Consider the following 13,357-nt stretch of genomic DNA (forward strand, 5'->3'; position numbering starts at 1 on the left):
AACAATTATCCCATATGCCTCTTTTTTTAATAAGATTTTGTTTATTTTTTTATTTTCAAAATAAACACAACACATAAAATCTTTCTTTTTTTCATACTGTAGGAAGTGTATCAGTTGGTTACAAAAGACTTTCGTGCATCTCTTCCACAGTCATCAAGCATAATTCATATTAACTCAAGTGTTTTAACTCAGATATTTATACATGTTACCATCATCATACCTCCATTTTCATTTGACTATAATTGTTTAAGCATCCTTCATCATAAAATATATCAAGATTTAAAACATAACCACATAGTAGCTTTTCATTTACTATTTCTAAAATCCTCCAATAACACTGAATCTTTATGTCCTATTCTAGCTAAACATCCATAATATTCAATAACAAAATTTTCGAATCCTTCTCTCCAAATCATTATTTGCAATTTACATTCAATTTCCTTATGTTGTACCCATGCCTATATACAGTATACCCTATTATCATTATCCCTCCTTTATTTAACTATATCGTATATCATTACATTTTCCCCCTAATATTCAAAACTTAACTATATATAACTTAGTTCTTTTTATTTATTTGTTTATTAATCTTTATATATAATCCAAGATGGTTTCTAATCTTCCTTTCATGGGTACCATTCAATATTCATATCCCATTATTGCTTATCATGACACTACACATAGTATACATTATTAGCATTATCAATTATTTGTTTAACTATATCTATTATTACTAAATTTCACTAAGTTTTAAGTTATACTCTTCCATCTATCAACCTGTATCTTTCCAGTAACGAGACAATCTCATATCTTCTGCTGTTTGTGGGATCAGTCCTCTTATCTTCTCTTTAATCAACTTTGTACGGACTCCTCTTAGCAGCTCTTTGCTTATACAGTTTCTCTTGTAATTTTGTTTTCCCATATGCCTCTTGTGAGCTGTCTAGATGTATTAGCTACTGTTAAACAAAATGTTGAATTAGGTCAATTTTTTTTCTGATCCTCTTAGATTCCTCTTAAACTTTAACCTAGACAGTAAAATTAATAGACACCTGATTCAAAGGTTAAATAAAATCTATCATACTAATTCACTGCAACTTGGTAAATAGATGTTTTTCAATATCCCAGCCTAGACTGAGAGAGAGTGACTAACCCAGAGTCTCTGGAATCCGTTTTCTCCTACCTTATCCTCCCATCTTAATCACCATACCACATTGATTAGTCTCTATTCTACGCACACGCACATACTGTTATATTTACATACTTTCTCATTCTGCTCTTTTCCATTATCATTTAAAGGTGGAGGTAGTTGTCGCTGGATCTCAGTTAAATATTCAGTTTAAGCAGCCAGCTTCCATAATTAACATTATCTTTTATATATTCATGGCAAAAGGCATTATTAAAGAAACAGGACCTATGTAGGTTAACAATAGTTGTAACTATATAGGATACACACGGTGGCTGTATTTTACAAGCAGCTGAAAGGTAAAGAAATTTAAACATTAAACTAATTTCCGGAGTGAGTTCTATAATATAGGCAGGTTAGTATTTTAATAATAATTTTCCTACAGCTAATCAAGGATGAGCAACCTATGTAAGTGATGGGAAATCATAAGTTGCAGCCCCAGTTTTCTAGGCTTATCACCAACTTCAAAACATAAATAGGATCTATGCATCATTTAATAAATAGGACATATGGATCAGTGAATCATTCTCTGATCATTTCACTTTCTCCTCATTGTCTATTTGAGCATGCATATCTTTATTTGGATTAGGTTCTACTTTTAATAGGTCTTACATCCACATATATCTGCATGGAATTAGGGATCCTGGCTAGAATCCTGGCCACACTTACATTAGCGTAATGACCATTATTTATTCCTTTGTTAAAGGAGCTGACATGCAAAGCAAATAAATGGATTGTTTAGAATGCATGCCTACAATGATTTAAATCCATTTACTTATTTTTCTTTATAAATGTGCTTGAAAAATTAAGTGTAAGCCACCTTACATAGGCAAAAGGGCAGCATATGCATTCCAAAATAATAAATGTCAGGATGCAGATTAAAATACGATCTGAATAAAAATGGTTGAGAACCATTATGCAGCTCACTGATCTAGGTACAAGTAGCACTACCACATCTGAACTACAGAATCTAGAAACTTTCTGCTGCCATCTAGTGACTGACTGGATTTTTGTAGCTCTTTCTGTTTAATTGGTGCAGATTGAAAAAACCAGTTTGGATTAATAGACATTCTAAATAGATATCAATTGGCCATTTGAATAAGATAATGTGTTAGACTTCCATACATTACAGTATAGAAACCAGAGGCATAGCTATGAGAATGCAAAAAAAAAAAAAGCCTTGGAAACGGAACCATGACACCTCCTGAAATTGCCACCAAATTGTAAGTTTTAATGTCAGAGGAGGAAATATTAAAACACACAGAAATGCATTCAGCACAACATTTGCTATTATTATCAGACTTTATCAGTACTACCCCTTTTCCTAGTTCCCAAAAACAATACCAGTATGGTAAGTAAGCAAAAATTTTATTTTTTCCATTAGGTTTTTTTAAAGAAAAAAATTACAATCAAAAGTCCCCTCACTAGGCCAAATCAAATTTGCAGTCTCATTCCGTATCTTAAGTCAATTCTTTGTGTAAATTCTGTGCATTTTGCTTTTTCATTCCCTCCTGCTCAGGCAATTTCTTACTGTCCCAGAGGTCCAGCAATCTTCCCAGTGGAGAAGTTGGGAGAACATGCAAAGCCGAAGTTCCCATTTCCTTTTCCCTACCTGATATGTGTGCCTGTCAGTTTGGGGTGTACGCAAACACCTGAGGAGATCGCCTAGGTAAGATACGTACCGGTAGCTCCCCTATCTTTACCCACCATTCAGTTTTCAAGCACCTCACTTGGGAGGACTACTAAATTTGAAACAAAAGGGATACCTCCCTAATGGTTTTCACGATCTTTTCTCACTAGGAAAGATATTTTTATTAAAAATACTCCTCTTTATACATAGAGGCTTGAGTTAGTCATTATGTGATTCCTTATACAACATTTGAATACAATGTATAAAAAAGTATAGACCCTTTCCAGAATTTAAAAGAAAAGCCAAAAATAGGTAACATGGAATACTGGTATGATGGAAAATCAAGCCGCTCATTAAGCTGTACTGGATGCTGCTCATTTGGGATCTTTCTTGTTACTGAGAGTTACAGGGGAGGCAAATGTTCAAAAGAAAGGTGCTACTATGAAGACACTGTGGATTATAGATATAGGAGGACCACTTACAGACTATACATTATAGTACTTTCTGTGTACTATAGAATATCATATGGTTCATTCTTCAGGTTACAGTATTGTGAAATTGACTAGCACAATTTTTGTGAGAATTGAGATAGTTGTATGTTGTCATCTTGGCTGACATTTTGGCTGAAGAGGGGCTGTAGGCCTCACAATAATCTTTCTTCCATTAAGTAGACATAGGACTACTTAAAACACTCTGGCCCCCTCCCCCCCCCATGTTCATTAGAATGTTTCAGCATTTTTAAATCTCTTCTTGGCATAGCAGCTTAAAACATTGAACAAACAAAACAATAAAACAAGTAGAAATATATAGACTGAGGTTACATATTACACCAAATTATAGTTTAATTAATGTGCTTTGTTGAATCAGACAGAACTGGCTAGGTTTAAGCAATACACTAAGCCAAAACCTATCAAATCACATTATGATGAAATGCCAAGAAACTAACAAGTACCACATCAAAATGAAACCCATACACATGAGTAATTGGAGATATAAGAGCTTTCTGGGAACCACATAATACAAGTTTAACAACTAAAAGGAAGTCACACCTGATTTTATTGTCAGCTGAACTTTGGCCAAATTCACACATCATAATCAGCCATAATATTGTTTGTTTGCTTGTGTCTTAGTTCATGGCTATGATAGGTGTTTGAAATATAATATCATTAACATCTTAATATCATTGTGCAAATATGAATTATTTTGATGCTACTAAAAATTAAGGTTCTACATTTAGGCAAGAAAAATAAAATGTACATGTACAGTATATGTGGTACCTTGCTCAATAGTAGTAACTGAGAGGGATCTTGGAATCCTAGTGGACAATCATTTAAATATGAGCCAGTAGTGTGCAGCAGCTGCCAAAAAAGTCAACACAGTTCTAGGCTGCATAAACAGAGGGATAGAATCAAGATCATATGAAGTGTTAATACCACTTTATGATGCCTTGATAAGGCCACACTTGGAATACTGCCTTCAGTTTTGGTCGCCACAATGTAAAAAAGATGTGGAGACTCTAGAAAGAGTGCAGAGACGAGCAACAAAGATGATTAGGGGACTTGAGGCTAAAACATATAAAGAACAGTTGCTAGAACTGGGTATGTCTAGTCTGATGAAAAGAAGGACTAGGGGTGACATGTATTCCAATGTATTCCAATATCTCAGGGGCTGCCACAAAGAAGAGGGAGTCAAGCTATCTCCAAAGCACCTGGGGACAGGACAAGAAGCAATGGATGGAAACTAATCAAGGAGAGCACTTAGAACTGAGGAGAAATTTCCTGAAAGAACAATTAATCAGTGGAACAGCTTGCCTCCAGAAGTTGTAAATGCTTCAACACTAGAAGTTTTTAAAGCAGAGATTGGATAACCATTTGTCTGAAGTGGTGTAGGGTATCCTGCCTAAGCAGGGGGTTGGACTAGAGGACCTCCAAGGTGCCTTCAAACTCTGTTGTTCTATTTCTATTTGTATAATCATTCAAGTATACCTCTTACTTGACTTGAAGAAATTGCATCTCACCTTTTTTCTAGCAAACATGAGCTTCTGAACTGCTTCTTCGGTATTAAAAAAGCAATGATTGATGGGCCTTAATTTCTCATTTTGTCTGGTAGATCCAATTCAACTTGTGACCAATCAATGAAAGCTGTAGTGTGACTAATTTTATATAATTGGATCAGGTATTATTTTACTTGATTATGTAGTAAATCAGAGAGTAATCTGGTGTATGTATCTTTTCTGGTACCAGCTGTTTCTATTTCCATTCATTAGCTGTATTCTTATTCAACAAGTATTCCTCCTCCAAAGCAACCCTTAAAGATACACATTAGTCTATTAAAACGGCAGACCATATTTGGTGCAATGCTTGTTAATTGAATGCATTCTAAAGGATGGTACATTTGTTCACTCCATTGAAACAAAAAACACTCGACCACATTTAACAGATCACTTGGTTAAATCCACCCTGTGTGATTAAGATATAGTTCCATCCACGTGACATGTAAATCCATAAAAATGGGGTAAACCATGATGGGTTAAACACGTCCTATTGAAGACAACCACCGTTAGTCTTCAAATGGTGGAATTTAATTTCCCTGTCAATCTTGCATTCCTTGCTAAAACCTAGGTGCTTTACCTTTTTCTCTTTTGCATGCTATTTTTATAAGACGCGATTACTGGAACGCAACCTAAGGGCGAAATGCTTCGCCACAGGCAATACGCATGCTCTCCTCCTTCCTGCCTCTTTCTTTCGGGTTGGGTTTTTTTTTTTTTGGCACGCTCGCAGCCCGACTGGCAGCTTAGAGCAAAGCACAGCTTGCGTGGCGGCGGCAATGCGCGCTTCGAGGCCAGCTGTGGCCTCGGCGCGCGCTCCCGCGAGCACTGTTACACGTGGCAGTTCTCTGAGCGCTCCCGGGTAGGGAGAGCCTGAAGGGAGCCGGCTGGTCGCGCGGCTCTCTGACAAGCGCCTGCAGGACCGGCTTACAGCAGGGCGAGGTAGCGAATTGAAAGGTAAGGGGACGGCCAGGTAAGGGGAACGACCTTCGGCAGATATTGGGGAGCCAAGAGAAATGAGAAGCCCCATGGGACGTGCAGTCTGGACAGCGGAGCGCCTTTGAACGCAACCTATTAACCTATTGGTTAGGTAGGGCAGTCAGAGATGACAGCATCCCTTTGAACCAAGGGAATATCTAGGGCTGGGGGGGGGGGGAAACTTTTGCAGTTGCATAGAAGAGGAGGGAGAAGAAGATTTATCTCAGCGCAGGAGATGCACAGAATCTTCGTTATCAAATTGGGTGTCTCATAGAGAACATTGGGAATGCAGTACCTGATCCACATCTGGCCCATCTGTCTAGCCTGCTTAGGAGGACTGGCTGGATTTGCTTTAAAGGCATCCGATGATTTAGTCTGCGACCTGCTCAGTTGCCTTGAAGCTGTTCGGGTTCTAAATGTGCTTAGTTCTTTTAGAAAGTTATTCTCAAAACAATTAAAAAGCCCATTCAAGCCCCATTCCCCCAGCTTGGGTGCAACTAGCTCTAATTTTATTGCAAGACTGAAGGATTGGTAACATATTCAAAAACAGTGAAAAATGGGCTGATTGCATGGCACGCAAGCTTTTCATACTTAATGTTGAGATGATTTTCAGTAGTAATTTTCTGAAAATACTATATAATAAAGATATTGGCATTGCTTTCTCGATTGGGATGAATCTTCATGGCACACACAAGCTACCTGAATCCACATTGTGTTGTGTGGAAGGGAGAGTGACCCTGCCATATTGTATACAAGAATGGGTTAATAGTTATTTTGGCATATTTTGACTGCAATGGTGGCTGTTTTATCTGCTATCAATACAGAAGCATTTACTTTCTCTGTTGACTTGGTGTAATTTAGTGATTATTTTTATTTTATATCTTCTTTGGTTTTAATAACTAGGTACATAAAATGTGCATATTTACTGTTAGTTATGATTCTCTTTGTCATTAATGTGGGAACCTTAAACATGTAGTCTGACTCGCAATGAAATCTTGGTTGACATTGTGGACCATGCTCCAGGTTCACAGTCTCCAATTTCATGCCAATGTTTCCTGATGGCAGTGATTATTATTTGTTGGGGTGTTTAGATTGGGCAAGCTGTCAGAAGCTATAGATTACTTCCAAACTAGACTTGGGGACTATGACTGGATTTTCAAACCAGTTCTGTCATATATCATGCAGCAAATAAGAAACGAAGAGGTCAAGAGAACTGCATAATGGGACAGAAAGGGGTTATAGCAAGACAGAAGAGGAAGTCATCAGTTCTATTAGAGAAATTAAGGTCCTCCCTCCATCTTTTGTTACCTAGCATCAGCCATCCCATTTGGCTATATAATAGAGTGCAAAAAGGAAGAGAGACATTCTGCTGACTTAGTTAAGAAAGTGTTTGTCTGTGTTTTGGATAGTTTTCTATGTAGGAAGTCATTAATAACTATATAACTAAGCCTTAAAATCTGAATTACTTTTTTTGCTTCTTACCTAAAAATTGTTTTCTTTGTTGTCTTGTTGGAAATCCTGATTGCAGAGATGTTTTTAAACTAATACGTAAACAACTACTATGGAAGCTTTTTTTTTTGGTATAATGTAATTATGACTGATGGATTCTCTTCTTAGTATTGAGATGCTTTATAAAATGGGTTTTAATTTGCACCTTGTTGATACACATTGTTGGAAGGAAAAGAAAGAAGGAAGGGAGACACATTTGTTAGGTTACTTTGTTTATCATGAAACTGAAACTTGAAGTCACTTAAGCAGTTATGTTTGTATTTCTTTCCTGGCCTTTGGTTTGTTCTGACGTGGCACTTTTTTTTTCTGTCTCAACTGTGCAAGAAGTTGTTTTATTGGCTCAGAATATTATCAACTGTAACTGTCTAGAATGAAATTCTTTATATTGACTATCAGCATGGCTTTAATATCAAGCAGTTAAATGCACCTGTTGAGATGACTACAGGTCTAAACTGCCACGTTTCTATGCTGAAAGAAAAAGGAAGTATGTGTCTGTTTAGTGGGGGGGGGGGTAATTACTGGCAGCAATCTGATTCTTTCATAGAATGCATTTAATTAACTAGTGCCACCTCACCCAAAATATCTTTTCTCATTTTATGTTCATGGCACTTGAAAAATCACAATTTAAAAAGTTCTAATTTAAATTACAAAAATATTTGTCTTCAAAGTCTGAAAGAAATAACAGGAAAACCAATTAACGATACAGATCAGACGTATGTGTTGGCATTCAGAATGTAGAATACTGCTGATTGGTTGTTATTTTTTCAGTGTCTGCTGTACAGTTTTAGTAAGCAATAAGTTGTGAGTAAGTAGTCATGAATACCTTTCCTTCTCTATAAATGTCATTGTAATCAACAAAGCTTATGTTGTGTGTGTGTGTAATCCATGTTTGTCCTTATGATGTACAAGATATACAATTTGATTTTTATATACCTTTCATGCATTTCATATTTTTGCATAAATTTATTTCTAGAAATTTGATAACTTTATTTAGTACATCCACATTGCAAACTACAAATATACCACTTTGCTAGACATGCTGATGTAGGGCCCACAGTGGTCTGTCAGAGAAGAGAGTAAGGTCTGTGTGAGCCTTTCCTTAGTAATTTTGCACATACCAATTGGTAAAGAAAGAAAAAAAATTGTAATTATTATAACCGAACCTGGTTACAGGTCTACAGCAATTTTTTGCCACACTCCGTCCTAATTACTTTCTTTCTCCTGTTGTTTTGATTTGGCACTGAAAAGGTGAGAAGTGACTGGGAGAAAGTTTGAGACAGATGCTCCTTTGACTGCATTTTTGTACATATTTACTTAGGCATTAGCCTCTTTGAAATTTGTGGGACTTGCTTTTCAGTAAACTTCTATAGGATCTAAATTTGCAATTGTGAAGGTAGAGTGGTAGATACAACTTTTTATCTTTCCTCCTTCTTTCTAGTTGTCTCACCTGGACTCATACCTTCTACTTGAAGAACAGGTGGCAGCTGTAGCCAGAAGGGCTCTTTACAACTGTTCATTGTGCAATAATTGTTCCCATACAAAGTAGCAGCTAATGGTTGCTCATACCTAGTCACCTCCTAATTGTACCACTGCAGTACACTGTATGTGGGGCTGAGAGAAAGCATAGGAAAGGTTCAGTTGGTCCAGAATGCAGTGGTATGGGTGCATCTCAATATGTCCTGTAATACTGCTATAATGTTGGTCCAGAATGCACGGCTTCCGTTAGATTTCTGGATATGATTCAAGGTGTTGCTTATCGCCTTTAAAGCCATACCTGGTACAGGGCCAAGATTTTCTGAAGGACACCTTCTTCCAAGAACATCTGCCTGTCCCAAATGCACCCACAGGTGACATGCTCCAGGCTTCTTTTAAATCTTGACATCTTCTGGACCTAGAAAGCATGCCTTTTCTGCAATTGCTTATGTTCTTTGGAATGAAACCTACCTCTGTATACTGTATGATAGGCCCCAATTTTGCTTGACTTTAGGAAAACCATTAAGATTTGGCTTTCCCCCCAGGCATTAGTGGAGTCCTCTTAATATATTTTTTTTGGTGCTTGGTGGTAGTTTATGTTTTGTATTTTATATTTTTATATCACATAGCTTTTAATGTTACTGATAGATATGTGCAGTGGTCTTGTTGTTATTGTTGTTGCTGTTGTTGTACGATCCAAAGTCACATTGTTTGATTTGGATGATGTTATAAATCTAATAAACAGAAAAACGTACTGCACAGAAATTTGGGAACCCTTATGAATTGAAAACTTCCCTCTTTCAAAGTTGAAAGTTCCCAAGTGTGAACGCAATAATTCTTTTCAACTGTAATTACCATTTTAAATAACATCCTCATCAATTACAAGTGTTAACCAAATCAAATCATATATGTTTCTTCTAATGAGTAAGTAATGTGATGCAAGCAAATAGGATTTTCTTGCAAGTAGTGGGCTATGGAACTGCAGAAGTTGACATTTTGGTTGTACAAATAGGAAAAATACACCTGTGAATTTTACCCATGTCAGAGACTTATTTATTTATTTAAAAGATTTAGAGGCCCCACCCCCTTCTTAAGCAACTCTGGGTGGCTTACAAATTAGGGTCTTTGCTTATCTATGAGTTGAAGTAATGCTACCTTTAAGTTGGTGCAAAAGTCATAACATTTGTTTTCTCCTTTACCAATTCTTACCAGTTCTATTTTTTTTTAATTATTCCAAGGCTTGGTTGGCCATTATTTTGCACCATTCATTGCTCAGGCAAAATGATTACTATGTTCTTCTGGCTTTGATGCCATCCTTTTCCAATATAACACCAAGCAGCAGGGGAAACACCTACCAGTGAGGGCTCTGTAGCAGGATTTGAAGAATTCTCATTTTTGGTTTTGTCTTCTCTGGGCTGTTTTATCTTCCCCTTCATCCAACTGTATTTGGCATTCCCCAAATTAAAAGATTATGAAATGCAGAAACATGGAAATATGCTGTGCACCAATAACCTTATAGAGAACGGAGGCAGACCCCTTCACACTTAGTGAGCTAGCTAATTCTTGTGGAGCAGAAGCACCAAGAAACTAGATGCTAAATAATTTGGGGGTCCCCCCCATGGAATAAGGAGTGTTATGTCCTGGCAGCCTCTCCAATGGCCGTCTCCTTCCGTCCACGCCCCTCTGGGGTTTGAGCTTCGAGAGGCCTTCCCCCAGTCAGGCCTCACCTGCCGAGACGCCGCCTACCGGCAACCATTCTCTATTCCGCCTCCTATGGCCGCGCCCCCTCGCCCCATCCTGGGCCTGCAAGTCTGCCCTCAGCTACGTGTCCGGACGACGTCACCCGGAGCTACCCTCCCTCCAGGGGCACCTCTTCCTCCACCAACGACTCTGCCTGGACTGAGACGATCAGGGCGGGTCCGGCGCCGCCCCGCCTACCTTAGCGAGTACGCTTGCGCCGCCTTCACACCTGCATCCTCGCTGGGGGGGAAGGAGTGTTATGTCCTGGCAGCCAGCAACAGCCAAGACGCGCCTGATTGGCTAAGACGCGGCTTGGCTGAGCGCGGGCTGTCAGGAACAGCTGATTGGTTATCCTGCCTGACAGCTCCGTATAAATAGCTGTCAGGCAGGAAAGTGCTGAATCTTTTCGCTGTACATAGTTGAAGCCTTGTTGTTATTAAAGTTAGTTGTTAGTTACCTCAGACTGCGTCCTGCCTCATCGTTCGGCCAATCTTTTACAAGGAGCACTTATTTAGAAGCTATCTAACTCTGGGCATTCATATTTTAAAAGCAAGAAACATTAACATTTGGGATGAAATACCAGGAAAGGGACAAATAAGCATTCATCTTAAATAAAATTGGGATGGTTGCTTTCTTTATGCTGAATATCAGTATTTCTTAGTCTTCACAACTTTAAGGTGTCTGAATCCCAACTGCCAGGTGTCCCTAGCCAATGTTCTGGGAATTGGTTGAAAGCCTGTTAGAGCTGTTGTGGTCAAAAACAGCAGATGTAAAAAGAACTTGAATGGAAGGACAGAAGTTAGAAGAGAATGAATAAGGTGGAGGTTGATTTATAAACAGAGAGTGAAGAGTGAAGAGGGCAACCTACATCTCTCAGTACTCCCCAAAATACTGCCAATCACTCCCCCATCAGGTCACCTGACTGCTTGCAAAGTAATGGTGAGCAACATAATATGTTTTATTCATCTTGCAGATGTCTTGTGATGATATTGGAATAAGGTGGAAAATGCTAAAATGGAACAGCTAATAATGATTAATGTCTTTCTCATTAATGGAGTGGGAATGAGATAATATTAGGTGAACAAAGTAAAAATGATGTTCATGGCATGATACTAGTACTGTGCTAAGGGCGAGTAGTGACTGGGTCTTAAGGTCTCTTTGCTATTTAAATACTTATTTGTTGCTACATACTCCTCTATTGTGGCAGGTGAGGGGATGTTGGGGAATTCTTGCCTTCTTGGAAAGCATATTCATTTCAGTTACTGTTGCAACACTATAGAGATAGAGATACTGTACAGAGATAGAGTATTGCGTGGTATATGTATGTATGTATGAATACAAAATGATATACACAATGATATATATATAATGACCGTATTTGTGTCTTTTGACAAAAGTAGGTATAAAAGTACATAACACTTCAACGAGACAGGGAGATAGTGGAAGGGCAGAAGAAATTGAGGAATGGGTCAGAAGAGGGGTGGATATTATGTCAGTTGCACATAATTGTCCTACTTAAATAAGGTGCAGAGTCTAAGTCAGGATGAATTCCTTGTGTCCTGTAAGCAACAGGTGGCCTCCAATATTTTTCTTTATACTCTTGGGTAGTATCCTAAGACTGTGCTCCTAAATTTTAGTCACATAGTTTTACAAATTTAAAGGGTTAGGGTTGAAGGTCCATTATCTGCAGTGGCTTAATGTACCAATTTCTTTAACCTATTGCAGAGAGAGTGTAAAACTGTAAATTTAATTCCTACTCTTTCAGATAATGTTGCTGTTTAAAATTCCTCATAAGAAAATGTATATTTCCAGGCACCAAAGCGATGTCTGCTCCTGAACTTTATCCAGAAAAAGTAGACTTTGAAGAGAATTTCCATGAAGGTGTTCTGGAAAAAAAAATCCATATTTTATAAAAGGAAATGTATATTACCCAGTTGTGTGATAAAACCACACATTTACATCTCTATCCCTGATAAAGAAAAACTACCATGTGCTTTGTCCATATCAAAGTAATCATTCTTAAGAGAATTATCATACTCTGGACCACTTCCTTGGGTCTGATCTGCCAAAAATCTGATTCTGTTTCTTACTATTATAATATCATAGTAATAATTCAATCCACATTTTTAGTGCGTGAAAATTATAATTTTCCCATTTATTCACATTTTTATAAGGGAAAAAATACCGCTGAAATGAATCACCAAGGATACGTTGCAGCACCTCCATATTCCCAGGCCCAGCCAGGAATGGGAGGATTTTCTTCTGGCTTTGGACAAACAGTTTCTTCACCTCTGCATGGACATTATAATGATCCAAATCCAGCACCTTTTACATCCCAGTCAGGTACAGTTACTTCATGTTGTATTTTGGTTCTTTCTAACAATAATGGGTTGTGATTTTCCAGATTCTCAGCCAGGACAAAGTTTGAGGGGAATTCTGGATGTACCGAGTTGGGAAAAAAGTGTTCATTATCATTAAACCAACTAAAAATAGAACAGATAAAGGTTTATCATGGTCTATGGCAGGGGTGTCCAAACTTGGGAACTTTAAGACTTGTGGACTTCAACTCCCAGAATTCTCCAGCCGACTGGCTGGAGAATTCTGGGAGTTGAAGTCCACAAGTCTTAAAGTTCCCAAGTTTGGACACCCCTGGTCTATGGACTCAGATTGCGTGTGATTCAGCATTTTAAACCCTGGGGAAAAAAACACAATACTTATGGACTTCTTTCACTGAGGTCTTTGTCCCTTTTTAGTTTAGTTTCCCCCTGGCCTTCCTGTCCCCTCCTCAGGCTGGCTG

At 38.0% G+C, this 13,357-nt stretch overlaps 1 protein-coding gene across 2 annotated transcripts in view; it reads left to right on the forward strand.

Moving 5' to 3' along the window:
• The first annotated feature begins 5,665 nt into the window (after positions 1-5,665).
• SEC24D (SEC24 homolog D, COPII coat complex component) overlaps positions 5,666-13,357 on the forward strand; it is a 62,813-nt gene continuing 55,121 nt past the window's right edge. For both annotated transcript variants that reach the window (XM_081959568.1, XM_081959569.1), the window contains exons 1-2: positions 5,666-5,816; positions 12,735-12,903. In XM_081959568.1, the coding sequence (XP_081815694.1) occupies positions 12,753-12,903 (151 nt within the window). In that variant the 5' untranslated portion in view covers positions 5,666-5,816; positions 12,735-12,752. The remainder of the gene's footprint in view (positions 5,817-12,734; positions 12,904-13,357) is intronic.

This window comes from Natrix helvetica (genome assembly GCF_964273705.1).
Source record: "Natrix helvetica genome assembly, chromosome: 7".
In the NCBI taxonomy this organism is placed as follows: domain Eukaryota; kingdom Metazoa; phylum Chordata; class Lepidosauria; order Squamata; family Natricidae; genus Natrix; species Natrix helvetica.